Here is a 23,807-nt window from a genome sequence, read left to right as displayed (position 1 = left end):
GGAACTTTATTTGAGAATAAAGTCGAGAAGTTTTACAATCACAAGATTTGATTTCAGTTCAAGTAAACTTCAGTCAGTCAGTTTGTGTCACGATGATTACATCACATCTTTATCCTCAACATGTGCTGTTCTGCTCACAGCACACACACACACACACACACACACACACACACACTCTCACACTCTTGCATACACACGCACACACACACACACACACACACACACACACACACACACACACACTCTCTCTCTCTCTCTCTCTCTCTCTCTCTCTCTCAAACACACTCTCTCTCACACACACACACACACACACACTCTTGCATACACACGCACACACACACACACACACACACACTCTCTCTCTCTCTCTCTCAAACACACTCTCTCTCACACACACACACACTCTCTCTCTCTCTCTCTCTGTCTCTCTTTCTCACACACACACACACACTCTCTCTCTCACACACACACACACACACACACACACACACACACACACACACACACACACAGTGCCACCTGCTGCTTCTGAACTCTGCTCGAGTGTTGAGTGTTTCAGTAAAGATCTGATCTGTTGAGTTGAATCTTTTCTGTCGTGGATCAATCAGCTGTTAGTTGAGTCTCTGCTCTGAGGTCTGATGGAGATAACGAGATGCAGCGCGGCGTCCTCGGGCCGTGACTCCCTGTCCTCCGTCTGTTCTCTGAGTCTCTGAGTCAGAGCATCTCCTCCTCTGTTTCTCTGACGGCTGCTCTGGTTCCTGCAGCTTTTATTTCTCTTCAGGACAAGAAACAGAGAATGATGGAAATGTCCCAATCTGACAGCTAAATGTCTTCCCGGGACGTGTTTGGACGTATTTGGACAGCCGGATCCGTCCCACGAGACACAGACGACGTTAGTTTCATGTTCTCAGACGTTAATGATCAATCTGAATCCTGTTTCTGTGAAGTCTGAGAGCTCATTAACGTCTCTGACAGACAGTTTACAACGTTTACAGACAGAGAAAAGTTTCATATCAGACGACATCAACTCTCAGCTTGAATTATTGCACATAAATCTATAAAAACAGAAATACAGTCATGGAAAAAAATATTAGACCATTGTTTTCTTCAATTTGTTGTTCATTTTAATGTCTGGTACAACTAAAGGTACATTTGTTTGGAGAAATATAATAATTAATTAAAGCTGCAAGCAGCGATGAACGGGCCCGAGCAGAGTAGAGCCGTCGGGGGAGCCGGCCATGCCAGGTCCAGCGATCGTTGAAGGGGCGAGGTAATCAGGGACCCTCTGTTGAGTACACTGACACCTCATGCAAGTCTCTATGACAAACGGTTCATTAGTTAGGAAAAGGGGGCGTGGCTAATCCAAAAGGACGGGACTTTATGAAATATTGCATCATGCATGACAAGTTTGAGGCAGATTGGACAATCTCTACGACAAACTTGTTTGTGGAGCTCAATTTTAGGGGGCGCTAGTAGGTCATTTTGCCACGCCCGTTTCTGAAACCAATGAAATACGTACATTTTCGACGGGATTGAAATTTCTCCCAAGTTTGGTGAGTTTTGGAATATGATAAAGCCCTCAACAAAGGCAATTAATTTGCTGTTATAATAAACGGACAATTTGTGTTAGTGCTCGGGACCTAATAATAGCTGATAAGAGTTGAATTTAAGAGCTGATATCTAGCCCTTTTCCTTGGTTTTATTGATATTGATTTGGTTATTATCAATAAAACCATGGAAAATGTCTAGATATCAGCTCTTAAATTCAACTCTTATCAGCTATTTTTGTTGTTATCATTATATTTATCCAAACAAATGTACCTTTAGTTGTACAAGGCATTAAAATCTTATAGTCTAATAATTTTTTCCATGACTGTATAACAGCAGAGGAGAGGACGAGTCCCTGATCTGATGACTGTAGAAATGTTGACAGTGAGCCTGAGCTTCCCTTTACTTTGTTGGGCTTTTACTTTGAAAAACAGCCTTGCCCTGGGTTTCCACATGTCTTGTGGCGAAAGATAAACGACTCGAGACCACAGGCTGTCTATGAAGATGGACGACACTCTCTCTGCATCTTTGTTTCTGAACAGTTTTGAAAGTTTTCCTCTTGTCAGTTTCTCTCAGCTTCAGTATATTCCTCAGTTCTGTCCTCTCCTGCCTTCCTGCTTCTTTGTTGGGCTTTTACTTTGAAAAACAGCTTTGCCCTTGGTTTCCACATGTCTTTAAAGTTTTCTTTGTGTCACAGAAATGTTGCTGCTCAGTTTCTCTCAGCTTCCACAGATTCCTGAGTTATTCCATGTCTTGCCTCAGAGCTTTAGCTGCTCTGATCTGATTAACACTAACACCTTCCACACTCACAGCAGCTCCAAGTTCATTCACACACAGAAAATAAACCTCATTCACAGTCACAGTTACAAACATCAACGACTGTTAGTTTCTTTAACAAACCACCTGATCAGATGCTCCAACTCGTATTTGTTTTACACCACACTTACAGGTGCATCTCAATAAATGAGAATATCGTAGAAAGTTTATTTATGTCAGTAATACAATTCAAAAAGGTGAAATAACACATTATATAGATCCATTATACACAGAATGAAACATTTTATTGAAGACTTAAAATTCAGTGTCTCAAAAAAGTCTGTTTAATACTTGGTTGGGGCTGGTTGACTTGAACTACTGGAAACTGACTTTTACAACATATTCTGATGTATTGAGATGATCCTGTAACATCAAATATATTTTTTTCTGTTGGATTCTGATCTGATTTGTTCATGAAACTCCTTCAGATATTTAGATGAGAATCTTCCTCGCTTGTTGTGTCGAAGTTAGTTTTTCTCCTGATAGAGATGATGTTTAGGACGTAGTTTGGTTCAGACTTCAGTCAGAGGAAACCAAGTTTAGCAGACAGTGAGAGGAGAGACAGGTGAGTGAACAGGTGGACAGACAGTCTGTTTTGCTTCCATCAGTCGTCTCTCTGAGCAGCCCATAATAATCAGCATCACTCACCGCTACCGTGACTACGGCAGTGAAAAAGACTCAAGATGTTCTTTTACCACCACCAACCCCCACCACCTCACCACCACCACCAGCCCGCTCTGTGTCCCTTTCTCTCACTTTGACGTTTTTTCTGACCTCTCTCCATCATCTGTGCCGGCAGGCTGGATTTGAATCTGAAAGCTCTTTTGTTGTTCATCTGAAAGGAGCTCACACAGACACACACACACACACACACACACACACACACACACACACACACAACACACAACACACAGCAGTATCTGTGGAGAATATAAAGCAGTGAAGCTGATTTTTTTTCTTGCTCCACAACAGATTAATTTGTGGACTGACTATCATACTGATAGAAGCTCTGACACATTAACATGTTATACACACACACACACACAGACTGTTTATGTCTTCAGGGGAATAACAACACTCAGCTTTGAAAAAACACTTTATAGTTCTACATCTACATTTTTCAAAACAATGCGATTAAATGCGTCCATGTCTGGACGATGTTTCAGTCGTTTTATTAATTATCAAAATTCACACAGTGAAAAAACCTGGACAAATTTCTAGTGTAAATTTTGCATTTTTTTTCTTAAAGTTTCAGCTTCTGACATATTTGTCCTGTATATTTTATTCTGTGTTAGACAGAGAGGCAGAGCTGTGTATATGTGTGTGTGTGTGTGTGTGTGTGTGTGTGTGTGTGTGTGTGTGTGTGTGTGTGTTCAGAGGTGAGTGTTTAACATGATCACAGCTCTAATGGAGGCAGTAATTACATCATGGCAGCCTGCCAATACAGCTCACCTGCACACACACACACACACACACACACACACACACACACACACAAACACACAAACACACACACCCCTCTGCCTCTCTGTCTCTCCCTTTACTATTATTGTTGTTGTTGTTGTTGTTGTTGCAGAAACAAAATAAACATCAATATAATTGTCAGAACTTAATCTGTACCGGTTGTTATAATAACAGTGTTATTACAACAACAACAACAACAACTACAACAACTACAACAACAACTAATACCCCACACACACCACCAGCCCATTCTGTTCTGATTGGCTTGTAAAAAATGATGCCCCCAAATCATGTATTTGACATTATGATAGAGACACTAAGCCGTTTGATCTTATGTTATTCTGTACATTATCTAAATTATCTCTGTTATCATCATTTGCCACTTTGCAGTTGCAGTTCTGAGGCTATAATAACTGCTTATTAGTAGTTCTTTATCAAAATAGAGCGGTTGCAGTTTTTTTCTGTACCACAAATTTGGCAACTACTTGTTAAAATTATTGTTCCATTAAGACATTTAGGTGAAAATTAAGGAACACTAACTGAAATTCTTTGTGCCTTGTTGTTACCAACAATGAAATGAGTTGTACCATCTCAATACCATTAAATTATTTCAGATATTTTAGGGAGGGTTTGGCAGTTAATTTAATTGCGGGTACTGTCATGAACCTGCTCATAGATCACAACAAAACAAGGGAGACCAAACATGTATTCAAGTTATAAGAAAATAATGTTTATTTAAGTAATTGAAAACACAAAGAACCTTAATTATGTGAGTCAGTATATCAGTGGTGAGGTGTGTGCTTGCATGAGATGTGTTGAAATGCAGGTGTATAAGCTGAAAGTAACTAAAACTAAAAAAGACCAACTAAAACAGACCAACTACAACAGACCAAGGTGGTGGCTGTGGAGGAGAGAGAGAGAGAGAGAGAGGAGAACTGATACCTCAGCTCCTCTATTTAGCCTCAGTGATTGAGATTGGATTCAGGTGTGCTTCTCCAGCCTCCTCCAGCCTCTGCAGATTGGAGGAGTGGCTTGACCTGTGGCCCCTCCTACAAAGGAAGACAAATACAACATGCCACAACACCCCTACAATACCCCCCCCCCCCCCCCCCCCCACACACACACACACACACACACAATACACCCCCCACACACACACCCACAATACACCCCACACACACCACACACCACACTTTGAGGTTAAAGGGCAAGGTTTGAAATCTCTGAAGAATCTCATCATAGTGTACACCAGACCTGGGCATTGGGCGGCCCGCGGGCCACACTCGGCCCGTTGGCTGTCCTTGTCTGGCCCGCATGAGGTTACCAAGAAATTAGAAATCAATATAACCGCAGTGCTTTTATTTTGAAAAAAATAGCAAACATTATCATTAGTACTAGAGCTAACAAGCACTTTTACTATAGTTAAGACAACAAATATAGCCACTAATATGTATGACAGAATAAAATAAACTCTAACAAACCTTATGTCCTGTCAGTCAGCCACTATAGAAGCCTTTTTGATACTTTATATCAACTTTATATGAATTACGACGCACTGGTTATTATTTACCGTTCGTTTTTTCATTTAACCGTTCTACCGGTTATTTCCTGTCACTACCTTTCAAAATTAAAGCACCCGTTTTACACTGGATGACACCTTTTCAAAATAAAAGCATCACAACATTGTAAAACACCTTGAAAATGTACAAACATGAAAAAACAAGCTATATAATACAAAAACATAAATAGGAACCTTGCTAAAGGTCATTTACAGTTGTGTTTAAAATAAACGGAAAAGTGATACAGTGATTGGACTATATACTACTTTTTACTGCTATATTTGATTTACTCCACATTAACAGTCTCATCATAACATGTATTCTTATCAGTAGCAGCTAAAAACCAGATAATTTACTATATTTTATAAAGCGATTACATTAATATTGAGCAGAATTTAGTTCGGAGTTTTGGTCCGGCCCCTGCAACCTTCGTGGTATTGGTCATGTGGCCCCTTTGGAAAATTAATTGCCCACCCCTGGTGTACACACACCGGCAGTAGCCCCCCGTGGCCCTTTCAGAATTTCCCCAGAGGAAATTTTCTAGTTAATATTATTATTATTATAATAATAATATAAACAACATGAATCACTCATTCAGATCTGTGTGTTGTTTTTCATACATTTTATCAGAACTTTACCATGTTTTTTTGACGAGTTATCTAAACATTTAACATTTGTTACTCTGAAGATGAAGGAACCTTCATTATGAATAAGCAGTTAAAAGTTTGTTTTGAATATAATTGTAGTTGCTACGGTTACAAACGACTCGTCTGCAGTGTGACACAGTTTTAGTTTAACTTCCTTTTTCTGTTCGTTTCTAATACAAACGCACAAAACACATGTGACACACAGATGAAACCAACAGAGAACATGAAATATGATCTTTATAAACACATATGAATACATGCTGTCACAGACACTCCGCTGTGTTTCCATTCTTCGATAATTGCTTCGCATTTTCTCCAAGGAATAAAGTTAATCAGCAACAGAATCATGTCCGGCTCAGAGACAATCTTAAATATTAAATATCAGCATTTAAAGCATCACAGCTGCTGGACTTCACTAAAACAAAACTTTACCTGTCAGAGTTTAACTTGATGTAACAGTTTACTGTCAGGAGGTTTCTGTGTTTTCTGTCTGAGGGTCTCTGTCGTGTTTCTGTCAGCAGCTGGTGTTCACATTATCTCAGCTGCTTCTCTCCGTCCATCACTGTCAGCCTGAGATCAGTTCATTAGTCACAGACTCAGCTCAGCTCAGCTTCTTCTTCTTCTCTTTACTCCTGACACATTTCTCTTTTTGTTTTCACACCTCTGGTATATACAATCACACTAAATCTGAAACCAGATCCAGCCTGGATGTTTCTGCTGTCTGATGCTTCATGTATCATGCATCTCTGCGCTTTACTAGAAAAGCAAAGTCCTGAACTCAGCGCTGCATTATTCATGATTCATAAGTTTTAAACACGATAAAAGAACAATAACAAATCTAGAAACATCCACTCAGACACAGACTGGTCTCTGTCAGCACTTCTTTATGTTCCTCGTCACGTCTCCACATACGAGTGGCTAATTTTAGCTCTTTTTGAAGATTATTCCACGCCATGGTGTATTATAGGAAAATGCAGTTTGTCAAAACCTTCACTCAGTTAGGTGAGACCACTAATGAAGAGCAGAGCTGGTAACCATGGTAACAATTACGAGTCTCCTCTTTACTGACATGCCCGCTTTATGCTGATAACAGTCAGTGTTTCTCCTGCAGTAAATGTGTTGTTGTGTCCTCTTGTGTGTGAATCGTTGTGCATCCTGGGGTCCCTAAACAGTCTGTGAGCTGCATAAATCGGATCTGACTGGAAAGCTGAGACTCTTTCGTTCATGTGATTTCGGAATTTATCCCCATGTCTTATGTGTTTCATGTCGTACATTCACACAATATAAAAACACTATAAAACATGATATATCTGGTCATGCTACATTGATCTTTTGCCTTCTTTTACACATTTTATTCCATTGAGCTGCAACTTTAATCTCACTGAAGTAGTTTTTTCTCCTCTTTCTCTCGTTAGTATGCCTGATGCATGGATGATATATATGATGTGAGATGGATGGATTGATGTATGGATGGATGTGGAGTGTGTAAATGAGGTGAAGGTTGATGCATGGAGAGCTGTTAATACAGACGGGAGGTGTTTCTATGGAGTGAGCATTAAAGAGATGAGTGGAGGAGAGAGGGAGAGGGAGAGGGGGAGAGGGGGGGAGGACGAGGACATGATGTATAAATGAGGTCTTGTATTTAGATGATGCTTCTGTCTTCATGTTCTATTCATGTTGAAGTGCTGTGTGTGTGTGTGTGTGTGTGTGTGTGTGTGTGTGTGTGTGTGTGTGTGTGTGTGTGTGTGTGTGTGTGTGCAGATGGTCAGAGTGTCTCTGAAAGGGATATTCCACCCCCAACAGTATCCCAGTCCCTCATTTGATTTCTTTGTTTTTCTAACACTTCTTTATTTTCTGTTTCTGTTTATTTTCTGTTTGATCTGTAAATGGATTGATCTGGAGCAGCTCTCATGTTGGACTCGCTCCACTTGTTCTATCACTTTCCGTATGTTCTGTTCTCGTCTCTACTAAATACTTTCTTTATTCTGTTCATGTGCGATGCCAAACATGTTTTTGAGGATGTGTCTCTGCTGTAATTGTTTCCTCTGGCAGTAGTTTATAAACTCTGATCAGTGTTTTGGTCATAGAGAGACAGAGATAAGACACAAGACCAGCCTGAAGTTTGGGAATAATTGTATTTTTTGGGGGTTTATATATTAAAAAAGTAAAATAATCTCAGTCTTTTTAGTATTTAACCAGAACGAGCGCCATCTTTTCCATAAAACGGTGTCCGTTTTTGGAAATACCCGGCAAAGTGTACAGATCAATGGGACGCAATGCGGCTCTTATTTATTTTTGCTAACCTGCTCTATTTTTTCTCTTAGGCGGGAGGCAAAAATGCTTGGGCGCCGCGCCTAGGCCATATAATGGCAGGGAAAACCCTGCCATATATTTGTGATTTTTTAAGCCGCTTGAGCTGCTAAGTCAGCTTGATGTCACATGACTCCGTCCTGAAAATAATCAGAATAATCGTCATGGTCAAAAATTATGTTGGTCAGAGGTTCTGAATGTCGATTATTTGCCCAGCCCTTATCACAAATATTAGCTGAATTTTGAAAAATTCGACCGAAGGAAATGCAAATTATTTCTGCTTGTTTCCGTCAACTGCCGGTGCCAATTCAAAATAATTCTACCATTACAGAAGAACAGGACTGTACTGAAGGAGCGCCAGTCAGAGTAGAGCTGGATAGATCTGACCGTCCAGGACTGTTGTCTTGTCCTCCTGGACTCCTTCTGTGAGAAACTCGCTGCGTCCTCTGCTGTTATCTGAGTAAATGTTTTTACATGATGCTCTCTGTCTCTTGGTGCTTACCTCGTCCTCGTAGTGTCTGAACTTCCAGCATACACCTGCACTTATGTTGCTGTTTAAACGTCTTTTAGAGCTTTTTGGCCCGAACCTTAGAGAAGAGCTTCTTTAGCCTCATCCTAAGGAATTTGCAGACTTAAACTAAACTTAATGAGCTGATAACATGCATGTGAAACGTTTAAAAGTGACTCTTATTGAATCCCCACTGTGATTTATTGCCTTTCCATCAGTAGTTTCTCTGCCTGGTCACTTTTGTGCTTAACTTGTTGAGAAAAGTTGATTTTTGCGTATTTTGTCTTAAATCATGGCTAACACTAGCTTTCATGTGTAGATATCTGAGCAGAAACACCTTCGTTGTTGTCCGTGAATCAGCAGGAGAGCGTGAACACATGTTTGTTTGGGGAACTTTGTGAAGTGACTCACTGTGTTCTTCTTCTTCTTGTCGTGTCTCATTCTAACATTAGTTGAACGTGTTTCCTTCCTGTAAGAGCTTGTTCTTCCTGCAGTTTTAGCGGGGCTGTCCTCACAGCTGGCGCTGACGTTATTCGAAGCTGTTTCATGTAGACGGATGGCAGAAAGTCATCAGATCCTCAGGAGAGCAGAGTGCATTTACATCTGATGCTCTGCGGAGTGGCCGACGTGCAGCTCATCAATAAAGCAGCTGAGAGCGCCGACACGCTGCTGCTGAATGATTCAGACCTGAACAGAAACACAGATCGTCGACAGCTGCTGTGACCTCACAAAGTTACAAACACTCAGTGATCATCAGTCAGTGTCAGCGGCGGTCAAACTCTGAGTTTATCAGTTTCACATCAGGGCCATAGACTGTCTTAATAATCGATGCAGTGACCGTGATGTCATCCATTGGTTTGTGACTTGTTGGAAGCATCGAGTTTAGCGTTACACTCGTCGCCATCTTGTTTCCGATACGGGGAGCAGACCATATTTGGACTGTGGAGGAGCGAGAGGGATCTGATCACTGACTACAGCCTCTCTACACCTCAACCTGACTGATTCATGTTAGCATTAACTGGAGCATTAACTGATGTTAGTTTAAATGTTGGTTACTGACCTGAACACTGAACAGCGACTCCTTGGAGTGTCTTTTAAGTCCAACCAAACGCTGAACAAGACATTTAATGAACAAAACGTTCAAATAAAGTCATTTAGTGAAAATACAGTGAAAGGGTCAAAGTTATGAGACCAACCAGCTAAACAGCCTTTTTTATATGTATATAACATTATATATAACTTTGACACGTTGCCGTGGATAAGCATTGTTCTGCATCTCTCCTGATGACGGCTGCCTAGTGTGACCTTTCAATCAAAGGTAACCACGCCCTAAATCATACGATCCTTTATCTTCTATTTTCTTCTAAATGGGGCCATTATTTACACTATTAACATAATATTGTCTTGAAGAAGATTTTTTACTAGCGATTGAGACCATAGTGTTTCTGAGAAATTTCTGAGGTCATAAATCAAGTGAGAAGTTTTCTCATTTTGTTTTGAAATTAATGGATAGAAATGTTTTTGCAGCCAAAATTAGCACCCCCTGCTGGAATTTTCAGTAGAATGCAGCTTAAGACACTTCCTGGTTTGCCTCCCTGCTCAGACCTGGAGGTTGCCACCCGATCAGGACGATTCTTCATTAGGATTCAAATTAAACACAGTGACAGTGCCCCCTACAGGCTCATCATCTTGTCCTCTAAACAATAAAATCAGGACAGTTTCTGACGATACACAAAAGAATATGGATTTTTGATACAAGAGAAAGACAGAAGGTCACATGTTTTATGAGTTTTGGTCAGTATTTTAAGATATTGTTTCAGTCATCAATAAACGAACCTGTGAGGCTCAGGATGCTGATCTGATCTTTCATCTCCCTGCAACAAACACAACAAAACACATACAGGAATCAGACTTATTTCTTTATCAGATTTATCAGATATTTCTCTTATAAAATGCAGATTCTGTCCTGATGGTGGCGCTGCAGGAGACAAGAGGCAGGAGGTCACATTCTGTCTTGTAGGAAGGATTTATTTTTGATATTTTGTTCTGGAGACAGCGACCTGTTCCTGGTGAACATGGTGTTGACACTGTGATGTTGATCAGTGGAGCTCTGAACTCTGAGAAAAACAAGTTAATCTACTTTTTATTAGTTTTCTCACAGTATCACTGAAACAGGATGAGTTTCTCTTTGTGTTCAGATCGACTGGTGATGGTCTTAATGGTTCAATAATGTGAAAGTTGATGCAGTGATAATCCAAAACTTTCTGTGTTTCAGTATATTAAAGAGAAGTCGTGAGGCTCAGGCTGGTCTAGATTTTGACATTTGTTGTCTAACTAAAGGCTCGAGGTCTCATGTTGCAGAGTTGTGGCGTGTTGAGAGTTGTATATTTGGTATTTATTAAGATATTTTGCTGACTTGTGTTTGTTCTGCACAGATTCTCAGTAACAAGTTAAATCAAGGCGTGCCAACCACATGCAGACTGTTTGTTTGTTGCTGTGCAGCAGTGATGACGTGTTTATTCTCTCAGTTCCCTAAAACCCCGACAGGACTTCTCTGTTGGGTTGTGACTGTTGTAGAGACGTTGCCTCCTTCTAAGGAAATCACCCTGACAACCAGAGAAAACACACAACATGCTGACTGACTGACTGACTGACTGACTGACTGACTGACTGACTGACTGATGATTTCTGTTTAAAACACGTTGGTGAAGATTTGGTGGACATGACAGTTGGTCTTAAAACACTTCCAACCCAGAGGCACAAACTGTCTGCTGGTTTACAGTTTGTTGTTTCTTCACAGGATAAAAAAATGTCTCTGTGGTTTTGTTGTTGACCAACTGCTCAGATTCATCAGAGTTTTTGCTTCATGTTGCTTTAATTTTGTAGTTTTGTGACTACGAGATTCATTATTTTTGTCTCCTAAAGACATTTAAAGGCGGAATGGATCTTATTTGTCCGAGTTGGAGGTTAAACTTTGTCCTGCAGCAGTAAACAGTTCAATCTGCACTTTATACTTTCAGATTACGTGCAATTCAGGCGATATAATCCATCCTGCTGCCTTAGACTCCTATGAGAGTCTCTCCCACAGCTCCCATAGAATCCTATGAGAGTCTCCACCACACCTCCCATAGACTCCTATGAGAGTCTCCACCACAGCTCCCATAGACTCCTATGAGAGTCTCCACCACAGCTCCCATAGATTCCTATGAGAGTCGCAGGACATGGTAAGGTTCACTGCTGGAACAAAAAGCTTTGGTTTGGTTGAATTTGTGCTCCGTCAGAACCTCTCTAAGGTTAGGGCCAAACAGTTCCTGGTTGGGCTCAGGTCTCCTGGTGAAAGTCCTGGTGTGTCTGACCTGTCCTCCCTCCCTAACTGACTATTTGTACTTTATACTCTAAATCACTGCGGCTTCTAGAGGGCGCCACTAACTCCATACAGAGACATGAAGGTGATAAGATGCAGCAGGATGGATTCTGTGTCTGCATTAATGATCTGAAGGTGTGAAGTCGAGTTATTAGTGCACAGATTGAAGAGAACAAGCTGAACACTTATCATAACACTGTGTCTTGAACTTTGACCCTCCGACTCATTCATGCTGCACAGTGGATTGTTGGTCAGAATAGCTAGAAAAGCATGCTGGCTGCAGACCTCATCTGTCCCTGGACTCCTGTTTGTCTTCACAAAGTTAATCAGCACACGGAGCATCGTTCTTATTCCACTGACACTGTGTCAGGAAATAAACAAGGTGAGAGAGATGAAAAAGAGATGAAGAGATAGAGAGACAATAGAGAGAGACAGAGAGAGAGAGAGAGAGAGAAAGGGGGGGAGAGAGGGAGAGAGGAGATAGCGAAAGGGGAAAGAAAGAACGAGGCAGAGGAGAGTAGGGAGGGACTGAATACGAAGTAGGAACAGATTTACAGAAAGAGATAAAGAGAGAGGGAGAGACACACACACACAGAGGGAGAGAGAGAGAGGAGGAGAGAGAGGGAGGTAGAGAGAGAGAGAGAGGAGGAGAGAGAGGGATGTAGAGAGAGAGAGAGGAGGAGAGAGAGGGAGGTAGAGAGAGGAGGAGGTAGAGGAGGAGGAGGAGGAGCAGCTCAGCTGTTGTTCAGCAGCGTTCAGAGCGTGCGGTCATTGAGGGGAGAGAGCTGTTGCCACGGGGATTATTACCATGTCTGCTGCTGCTGAAACAGCAAACAGGACCTGAACTAAGGAGGAGGAGGAGGAGGAAGAGGGAGTCAGTGTCGGGCAGAGCCTACGAGCAAGGCAGCAGGACAGATGGAAAGCAGGTAAGAGAGAGAGAGGAGAGGAGATGAACAGCGAGGAGAGAAGGAAAGACAAAGAAAAACATGTATACAGAGAAATACATAGTGGAGGAGAGGAGGACAGCTGGTGTTCTTGTGTCCCGTGTTGTGAAATCTAATTGACTTCTGCCAAAGATGTGATGAGGAAGTGAAAGAGGAACAGAAAAAGAGAAGAGACAGTTTAAACTGATCTCCGCTCTGAGTCACTTTGGATCAGTTTGCTTTGATTCCTGAGCACCAACTCAGAAATAATCTGCTGATAACTCATCTCGTGTTGGACTCTCTGACGTCCTGCAGCTCCCAGCTCGCTGTTCGACTGAAAACCTCCACAGACTGCAGGTTTCTGCAGATTTCAGACCTTTTAAGTTCGCTTTAAGATATGTTTATCATCAGTACTTGGTGGCTTCTTGTGTTTTTCCGGTTTCTCGTGTGACTCTAAGTTAAAAAGCTCTGCAAGCTTCTCTCAGCTGCTCCTGCATGATGTCATTCACCTGAGGCAACTACAGCAAGAGACACAGGACACATCAGGCTGGTGGTCTCTCAGAGCTGCAGATCAGATCCTGCAGCTCTCTGTTCTCTGTCTGCTGCAGGTTGGAGTCTCTGTGTTGGTACAGAGAAGAACCAGGACATGAAGCTGTTGGAGGCTGTTAGGAGTCAAACTAATCTGCTCATTAAATATCTGCAATTTCTGCAAAACAACTTGTGTATTTCTGTCTGCAGCAGGAGAGCAGCTCCTCATCGTTTAATCCTGCAACTTTTATTATTCTTTCTTATTATTTTATTATTAGTCTTATTTCTGTTTGGAGGAAGTTTCATGCTCTCAGTTTCATGCAGTAAAGTTTCCAAAACGTATAAACAGGATGAATCAAACAGCACGGGGCTACAACATGAACCCGGTTAGTTCAGCTCATATTTATTCATTCCATGTAATCACATTTTATGCATAGAACGAGAGCAGAACGATCTGTTATCAGCTGCTGTTTGCAGTGAACACGTCAATGTACAGAAACTGTCAGTGGATCTCTGAGACACTGAAGAAACCTTCAAACCTGATAAATCTCATGCAGGTTCTGCAGCTGCAGCATGATGATTTATCTACGTTTATCTGTGATCTAGTCAGACGTGATGTGAGAGTCCCTCAGGATGATCTGGTGTGTTTCTGGGTGATCCAGTTTGTTTCAGGATGATCCAGTGTGTTTCAGGATGATCCAGTGTGTTTCAGGATGATCCATTTTGTTTCTGGATGATCCAGTTTGTTTCAGGATGATCCAGTGTGTTTCAGGATGATCCGGTTTGTTTCTGGGTGATCCAGTTTGTTTCTGGATCATCCGGTTTGTTTCAGGATGATCCATTTTGTTTCTGGATGATCCAGTTTGTTTCAGGATGATCTGGTTTGTTTCTGGGTGATCCAGTTTGTTTCTGGGTGATCCAGTTTGTTTCAGGATGATCCAGTTTGTTTCTGGATGATCCAGTGTGTTTCAAGATGATCCAGTTTGTTTCAGGATGATCCAGTGTGTTTCAGGATGATCCAGTTTGTTTCAGGATGATCCAGTTTGTTTCAGGATGATCTGGTTTGTTTCTGGGTGATCCGGTTTGTTTCTGGGTGATCCAGTGTGTTTCTGGATTATCCAGTTTGTTTCTGGGTGATCCAGTTTGTTTCTAGGTGATCCAGTTTGTTTCTGGATGATCCAGTGTGTTTCAAGATGATCCAGTTTGTTTCAGGATGATCCAGTGTGTTTCAGGATGATCCAGTTTGTTTCAGGATGATCTGGTTTGTTTCTGGGTGATCCGGTTTGTTTCTGGGTGATCCAGTGTGTTTCTGGATGCTGCTGACTGAGAGAAAAACCTGCTGACATGCTTATTGATGAGGATCAGGAAATATCAGCTGACGTATTGATCAAAGAGACAGAATAGATCTGGATAAAGTATTGATGTTTGTGTGTTCAGACCTCAGCTGGACAGTAATAAACTGATCTTTGAACTGTTCAGAGGGAGGAAACGATGAGGCGACCTCTGACCTCTCTCCTCAGGTCTGTGAGGAGGCGTTTCATCTCTCTGCATGTTAAATAAAACTGTGATGAATATGGAGCAGCCGCGCTGAATTATCGCCGCATCTCGTTACCGACACTCACCACATTTCATTCTGAGTCAGCCGCGTCCAGATGCACCGGCGCCGCCGAGGGCCCGCCCACAGGCTCATGAATATTAATGAGCAGATAGATGTGATGGAGGAGGAGAAAGCGGACAGACGACAGGATTTATGATCCTCGGGGGAGTCCAGGGGAGCGTGACTGCACATGAGACACGCTTAATGTTTCTACTGGAACTTTCTGCACATTTATTATATATTTACTTACATGCACGCTCATTTACACTAAAATCATAATATTCTGAGGGTGAAACATGCAAACACATGATTCTATGCTACGAAGCATTCGTTCTGTTCACTTTAGCTTCCATAAACAGTAATATTAATTTTCATCAGTCATTTAACCAGTTCTCTAGGACTACTGTCCTGGAACATAGAGTGTGTGTGTGTGTGTGTGTGTGTGTGTGTGTGTGTGTGTCTGTGTGTCTGTCTGTCTGTCTGTCTGTCTGTCCGTCTGTCCGTGTGTGTGTGTGTGTGTGTGTGTGTGTGTGTGCGTGCGTGCGTGCGTGCGTGCGTGCGTGCGTGCCTGTGTGTGCCTGTGTGTGTGTGGTCAGTGTTTGTGTTGCGGGTGAGTTTTTTATTGAGCAGATTTTGTGACAAACATCATCAGCAGCAGTGATTCTGTCTCACAGATTATTAGTTTGGGGCTTTCAGGTTTCTACAGTCGACCAAATTAAAATTTTCCGTCTTTGGAGATCAGTATTCTAGAAATGAAAGTCGGAAAGACGTTTCTGTTCAATTCTTTGACCAACATTTTAAATGAGTCTAAAACGCAGAATGAATCTTTTGTGTTTTTCTCCTGAATTACAAACTTTCAGTTGTTTCCCTTCACAAATATTTGACTCTATTTGTCCTGTCGAGCTGTTTCCTGCTGAGCTGAGCTCATTATATTTCTCTGAATATCAAGCAAACAAACTATCTGAAGCTTTGTGTTCAGGCGAGACTCCGTGAATATCAGATGCACAATAATATGTATATTATTATTATATGTATATCTATCTATAAAAGCAAGAAGCATCTGTGTGTGTGTGTGTGTGTGTGTGTGTGTGGGGCATATCTCGTTGACCGTTAGTCAGACTGACCGTAGATTTTTTAATCATTCACGATAATACCGGTATAACATTTTTCAAAATATCATTATTTACGTAGGACGTGTTGCAGCATTACACTGTTTCCGATCAGACGCCTTTTAGGGGAGCTCCGCCCCATTGTGTGATAGACCTACACCTGGTCAGTAACACAATTCACCTATCTTTCGGAGTTTTAAAGTGGGCTACAAGGTTCAATTTTCCAATAATATTCGAATAGTTTACAGTGAATATCAATGTTCAATGTGTATGTGCTGGATGGTGTGGTACCTTATGAAAAGTAAGTGTTTTATGGAGTTGCAGACGTTGTAGTGGTCTGCATGTAATATGCAAATTCTGTTATTCGCGATTAGCATGCTAAGCAGAGATTTAGCTTCATTCACTTCTTATGTTGCATCTCAGACTATATGAATACATACTTCCTACATGCACTGCACTAGTTGTTGTGAAACATTAATGGAGGATAAACTGCTTGAGCTGGTCTCTGACCTGCTGAACGTCTGTGACCTGAGACACAATAATCCTGAGGTGAGTCACTTCATAACGAGGCCGTGTGACATAACGACAACAAGTGGATTAGTGAGGTCACTGAGGACGGACTCACAGCTGGAGCTGCAGGCCAGATGTTTGATCCATCACTGAGTCAGAAAAGCACCGCTTAGTTTTACTTTTACTACGTTCGAACCCATCAGTAACTAGAGAGAGCTAAGTCCAGATCTCATCACTCTGGACCAGACTCCATAGAGAAAACCATCGTTTCAACAGAAAAATCAAAATTTCATTTTTCTGTCAAAAATTTCATTTTTCTGATGGACAAATCAGGAGAAAATTAACTTTGTTCCAGACCTGTCTCTGTCTCAGCAGCTCTGGTGATACGAAGCGTTTCCTGTGAAATCTGACAGCGATCTCGTTATTTTATACGTCAACTAACATCCACAAAGCCACGTGGCTCCGGCTGTTCTTCTTGCTGCAACATTTCAAACTGTTGAAACTGTTTCCTGTGAATACTTCACAATAAAAGTCAGCTGGTGTTTCTCCGGTGAAATGCTTTTATTGTGAAGCTGCAGCAGAAAACGTCATGCTCATCAGACGCTCAGATATTTCAACAGAATAAATCTGTGCAGCTCAATGTGTGGATGTTCTGTTTGTAAAACCATAAAAAGTCTCTAAATAAGACTTTAACATTGCACTTTATCTCATCTCATTATATTTCAGTAAACATTTAATGTTTATTTTGCTGCATTAAGAGATAAAAGCAGCCTGAAAGATTCCATAATAGTAATAATAATAATAATAGAGAGATTAATTGTAAAGTGCTGCGTTTTTAACAGGAAAGCTGATAAACGATTCAGTGAAAACAGATTAAAATATCAGATTTACTGAGAATGTCTCATAAATCTCTGAGCTTCACTTTCACTGCAGAAACAGCTCAGTTACTTGAATTGTTTCACTGTTTCACTCATTCATAAAGAGAAATGTGACTTCCTCAGACGTTCAGTTCAGTTTAAACCTTAAAGTTTATCTTCAGATGCAGACACATCGAGTGTTTCAGCTCCATGATCAGGAGAGAAAATGACTGACTGATCAACAGTGTTAAAGCCTGTTTACTGATTCACTGAGTGAAATTATCAAACACAGTTACACAGTGAAGATGCAGATGGACTCCCACAAAATGTTTGATTAATATTTCAATATTTAAAAAGACTACTGACAGAAATCTTTCACACCTTTCAGGCTGGCTGAGTCAGACGGCTCATTTCCTCCTGGTTGCACTCAGTTTGTGTCGGTGTGAACACAATCATTAATCACCATAAAAAATAAATTTGGATGTTAATCAGCAGGCTGGAGCAGTGATGCTCTGTGTAGTTGTCTCTGAATGAGTCTGAATTAGGGGTGTGCCATATTGTATCATTCACGATTATACCAGTATAACTTTTTTCTGAGTTAAAAAATTGCATATCATGATATTGGCAACAGTCCTACTTCTTGAGGTAGTGGCGTAAGGGTTTCCCATTAATGACCTAGACTGTGGCGGCCCACCAGAGTCTCATGTGCTGCACTAACATCACATTTCAAGCTACTGAAAGTATATTTACTCTATTCATAGTATATAGTTATTTTGCATTGTGTTGCCATTGTTCAGCAGAGTGTCTGTCACCCGTCAGTCAGTCAAAACCCCGACCCACCTCTCCGTCCTCCTCCGAGACATGCACACGCATTCACACTTTAGTCCAGTAGTTCTCAACCTTTTTGAGTCGCGACCCCCAATTTAACATGCATGTTGTCTGCGACCCCCCGCTCACTGAACAGAATCTCACATGCACAGTTCAGACCACCCAAAAAAGAAACGGTCAGAAATGACCAAAAAAAGGAAACAAAATGACCAAAAAGACACAAAATTACCAAAAAAGACACAAAATGATCCAAAAAAGAAACAAAATGACCAAAAAAAGACACAAAATGACTAAAAAAAGACACAAAATGACAAAAAAAAGGAAACAAAATGACCAAAAAAGACACAAATTAACCACAAAATGATCAAAAAAAGACACAAAAAAAGACACAAAATGACCAAAAAACACACAAAACGACAAAAAAAAGACATTAAGTGACCAAAAAGACTAAAACACATGAATACTTCAACACAGTCGAGACAGAGCTGACTTCTAAAATGATTTGGCAACCCCCAGAAATTATCTCGCGACCCCAATTGGGGTCCCGACCCCAAGGTTGAGCTGCTTTAGACTATCAAAATAAGATGCCTTAAATAAAACATACAAAAACCCTTTACAATAATTAATTAAAATAGGCAATGATAAGATCAGTGTATATGATGGAATAGTTGCATTAGAATGTGTGAGAGACACCAAATTTGGTCTTTTATGAAAAACAAATCCTACGGGGGGACATGCCCCCGGACCCCCCTAGCCAGCTGTTTAACACTTTATTATTTGCTAATACTCAAGAATCAAAAGTCATTTTTTTTGTATTTGGCACTTGTTGAGATTTGCACTTTACACTACATTTTAGATTTATGATTGATTTATATTTTGTTGAACATTTTTATTTATTTATACAGACTAAAAAAATCATATTTTCTGTATATTTTTCAGTATTTTGTATATGTATATTGTCAAGAATATCGTTATTGCAAAAATACCCTGAAATATCATGAGATACCTTTTAGGACCATATCGCCCACCCCTTGTCTGAATGCTCCTGATCTCTGCTGGTCTGGTCCTCACTGGGCCTGATGTCTGATGTCTACTGGTCTGGTCTCTCTGAGCCTGATCTCTGATGGTCTGGTCCTCACTGAGCCTCTCAGACAGTTTACAGGATTCTGTTCCTGTTCCTCAGCAACAGATTTCAGTGGCTGATTTGCTTTATCTGAGGAAGTTTGTGACAGGTGAGTGTGGTGCTGCTGGATCACACTGGGACTCACCGTCCTGTCTGTGACTGGACCTGGATGAACCTGGACCACAGCTCTGAGCTGCTGCAGCAGGTTTGCTCTGATAATACCAGTTAGGACTAACTCCATGTGAACTGCAGCAGGGACACGTGACCAACAGCTGCAGAACGTCCTCATGTTCTTCATCCTGATGCTCTTTGGTTCTGATGCATTTTTCTCTCTGTGAAAAGAAACAAACCTGAGGTTCATCACCTGATTCAGACCAGAGACTCCGACCTGGTACTGATGTCAGATCCACCAATAGAACCGAATGTTCTGATGTTCTGCTGCAGAACAGGATTGACTCCTGACAGCGTCACACAGCGACACAAAGAGGCACAGAGTGTGTGTGTGTGTGTGTCTGCGGAGTGTAATCTCAGTCTGATCACAGCTGGAGCCTCCAGACCACTTAAACATGAGAACACACACACACACACACACACACACACCTAAACAGACAGCTGTGTGTGCGTGCGTGCGTGCGTGTTCTGAGCTCTCTGCTTTGATTACTGGCTAATATACATGACGCACCCTGCTGTGAGCTCACACACACACATGCACACGCAGACAAATGTAAAACATAATCACGTCATACACATTGTTGTACAGAAAATACACACACACACTCCTGCTGTGCTGTGTGTCAGTGTGACTTATAGGATCGAAGCGTTTTATTATCCAGAAACAAAAGACTGAACCTAATAGTCTGTGTGTGTGTGTGTGTGTGTGTGTGTGTCATGTAGCAGTTAGATATTGCAGAGTCAGGACGTCACATGTGGAAATCAAGCAAAATTCAAATGTGTACTTTATTATAACTGAAACAGATCTGCAGATTAACATGACATCTAATGATTTTATGTGAATCTGTGAAAATGTGTCGATTGCAGAGAAATTATGAATATTCTGAGTGAATGTTTGTCCTGTGTGTCTGCAGACGCTGAGCAGGTAAAGCAGCTGATTGGTGGACCTGTGGGGGGGTCGGGGTCGAGGGCCATGGCGGGCCGACTCCTCCTCTTCCTGTTCCTCTCTGTGACGCTTGCCCACGCCCACTTCCCGTCCGGCCAGCGGCTGAAGCCCCGCCTCCAGAGAGACCGCCGCAACATCCGTCCCAACATCATCCTGATCCTGACGGACGACCAGGACCAGGAGCTTGGTCAGTACTTTATTATTATTATTATTGTTATTATTATTATTATTATTATTATTACTGTTATTATTATTATTATTAGTAGTAGTAGTATCATTATTTTTTATTATTATTACTACTATTATTTTGTTATTATTATTATTATTATTACTACTATTATTATTATTATTTTATTATTATCACTATCATTATTATTTTTTATTATTATTAATATTATTTTTTATCATATATAACAGAAACTCAGAGTTTGAAACAGAGAGCAGAGCTTCAGACAGGTGTTACAGCTGTGGTGGAACTTTAATTTCTGATTTAACTTCCTGCGGCGTTCACCTCGTGTTGCCTCAGTGTTTCACTGTGTTTAAAAGTTCAGGAAACACCATCAATGATCTCTTATCAACTTGAAATTCAGTTACCTTCCCTAGAACAACCCATACATGAGAACAAGTTAACCGTTTCCTTTGTTCATATTTCTATGAATGCTGAACACTAAAATGAACCAATACTTCAAGGCCAGTTTATTTGTATAGCAGCTTTCATTAACAAGGCAATTCAAAGTGCTTTGCACAAAACATTTAACGTTAAAAGAGACATATATAGAATGACATTCAAATATAACATTTTAAAATTGAAAATGAACAGATAAAATATAGATATAAATATATTAGCAATTGTTGTTTACTGAAGGCAAGGCAAACTTCAGTAAGAAAACCCTTCTGTTTTGTGTGTCTAGCTGTGAAGAGGACAAACCTGACAGGTTGTTTCTTCATGCAAAATAGATCTGAGGTTATTTATCAGCTTTAGTTACTTTTGATCTGAGGATTTGCAAACAATGGCCTCAGGTTATAAAATCTGATTAAACCAACGTTTATAAAGCTTCAGCCAGCTGTTTACATCTTCATGCATCAACAACAATATCAGTTATGATGATAAAACACTGACAAACAAATACTTTTACTTACTTTACCACTGCTTGAAGTCACTTCTGCTGATAAACTTTTGTACTTTTACTGAAGTGAAGTTGTCGCAGCAGAACTTTGACTTTCTAATAGTTGATCAACTTCAACAGGACCTGTTATGCAGCCTGAGGAGAGAGGTCAGGAGCTGAGCTCTGAGGGTCACTGCAGAGGCTAAATATTATTAATAATTTTATCTTAATCTTAATCAGTGTGTGTGTGTGTGTGTGTGTGTGCAGGCTCCATGCAGGCCATGAATAAAACTCGCCGCATCATGGAGGAGGGCGGGACTTCTTTCTCCAACGCCTTTGTGACCACGCCCATGTGCTGTCCGTCACGCTCCAGCATGCTCACTGGGAAGTACGTCCACACACACACACACACACACACCTGCACCTGTTTTATTGAGTGTGCTTCAAAGAGCCACTATTTACTCTCTACCTGGCTACCGCTTCTTTTTCTTCCATTTCTTCCGTGTTTTTTTGGCCGACTACTCCTCCCAGAGTTTTGGTTGCACACACACAAAAAAGGTATCAAATTTAACGGCTCGGCCATGACAAGTGTGCTATGACTTTTCTAAGGGTTTCGGCAAACAGTTTTCAAATTATTGGGCAAAAACACGCCAAAAAAGAGTTATAGTTTGGGTGTAGGACGCACAGATGATCCACCAACACGCACCCACAGCCTCATAGACCGCCATGTTAAAATGGAGGGAACATTTCTGGAGGAAAGCAGAGGTACCAGTTTCTTCTGATCGCTCTAAAAAGACAATTTCTCCATTTTTCTTCATAAAAACACATATGTAGACATTCAGGAAGAACTCAGGATGCTCAAAGTGAAGTCAGTTCAATGATAGGAACTACAGTTCGGACAAAAATGCTTCATGACATTCAACTGATTTCTTTAAATGCCTAAAATGTAACTTTAACTGAACTCTGTGTGTGTGTGTGTGTGTGTGTGTGTGTGTGTATGCAGGTATGTCCACAACCACAACACCTACACCAACAATGAGAACTGCTCCTCCATGTCGTGGCAGCGGCAGCACGAGCCCCGAACCTTCGGAGTCTACCTCAACAACACAGGATACAGGACAGGTACACGGACACACACATACACAGCTTCAAGTCAGTTTAGAGCTTCTGCAGCCTGTTAAAGCAGTAATTAGAAGGCTGTGTTTCATGTAATATAATTTGTTCATACTGGCTGTTTACGTGTGTGTGTGTGTGTGTGTGTGTGTGTGTGTATGTGTGTGTGTGTGTGTGTGTGTGTGTGTGTGTGTGTATCTGCAGCTTTCTTCGGGAAGTATCTGAACGAGTATAACGGCTCGTACGTGCCGGCCGGCTGGAGGGAGTGGCTCGGTCTGGTGAAGAACAGCCGCTTCTACAACTACACACTGAGCCGTAATGGAGAGAGAGAGAAACACGGAGCACAGTACCCACAGGTACACACACACACACACACACACACACACACACACACACACACACACACATATCGTTTCTGTCAGGTCAAAAAGTGTAAATAACACTATACACTATATTATATAGATCCATTACACACAGAATGAAACATTTCATGTCTTAATTTATTTAGTTTCTTCTAATTATAATGATTATGGCTTACATTTAATGAAGACCTAAAATTCAGTGTCTCAAAACATTTTTTATGTTACAAAAGATCAGTTTTAAAAAGTATGTTTGATATGGAAATGTTGTTCATCCATATGACTCAAAACTTGATTGGGGCTATTTGATTGGAACTTTTCCATCAGATTCTAGTGTACTGAGATTATCCTGTAGAACCTGTACACATGCATATTCTTCATCTTTATGCAGGCAATTTGTTATAGTTCGTTGGCATAAAAT

The 23,807-nt window shown here is 41.0% G+C and overlaps 1 protein-coding gene across 3 annotated transcripts in view; it reads left to right on the top strand.

Moving 5' to 3' along the window:
- Positions 1-23,807, top strand: part of LOC131971388 (extracellular sulfatase Sulf-2-like) — an 80,860-nt gene that overhangs the window by 33,993 nt on the left and 23,060 nt on the right. For all 3 annotated transcript variants that reach the window (XM_059332812.1, XM_059332811.1, XM_059332813.1), the window contains exons 3-6: positions 20,777-20,995; positions 22,182-22,302; positions 22,918-23,036; positions 23,232-23,383. In XM_059332812.1, coding sequence (XP_059188795.1) covers positions 20,836-20,995; positions 22,182-22,302; positions 22,918-23,036; positions 23,232-23,383 — 552 coding nt within the window. In that variant the 5' untranslated portion in view covers positions 20,777-20,835. The remainder of the gene's footprint in view (positions 1-20,776; positions 20,996-22,181; positions 22,303-22,917; positions 23,037-23,231; positions 23,384-23,807) is intronic.

Source organism: Centropristis striata, chromosome 5 (assembly GCF_030273125.1).
Source record: "Centropristis striata isolate RG_2023a ecotype Rhode Island chromosome 5, C.striata_1.0, whole genome shotgun sequence".
Taxonomy (NCBI): domain Eukaryota; kingdom Metazoa; phylum Chordata; class Actinopteri; order Perciformes; family Serranidae; genus Centropristis; species Centropristis striata.
This window is presented reverse-complemented; position numbering and strand designations above follow the sequence as displayed.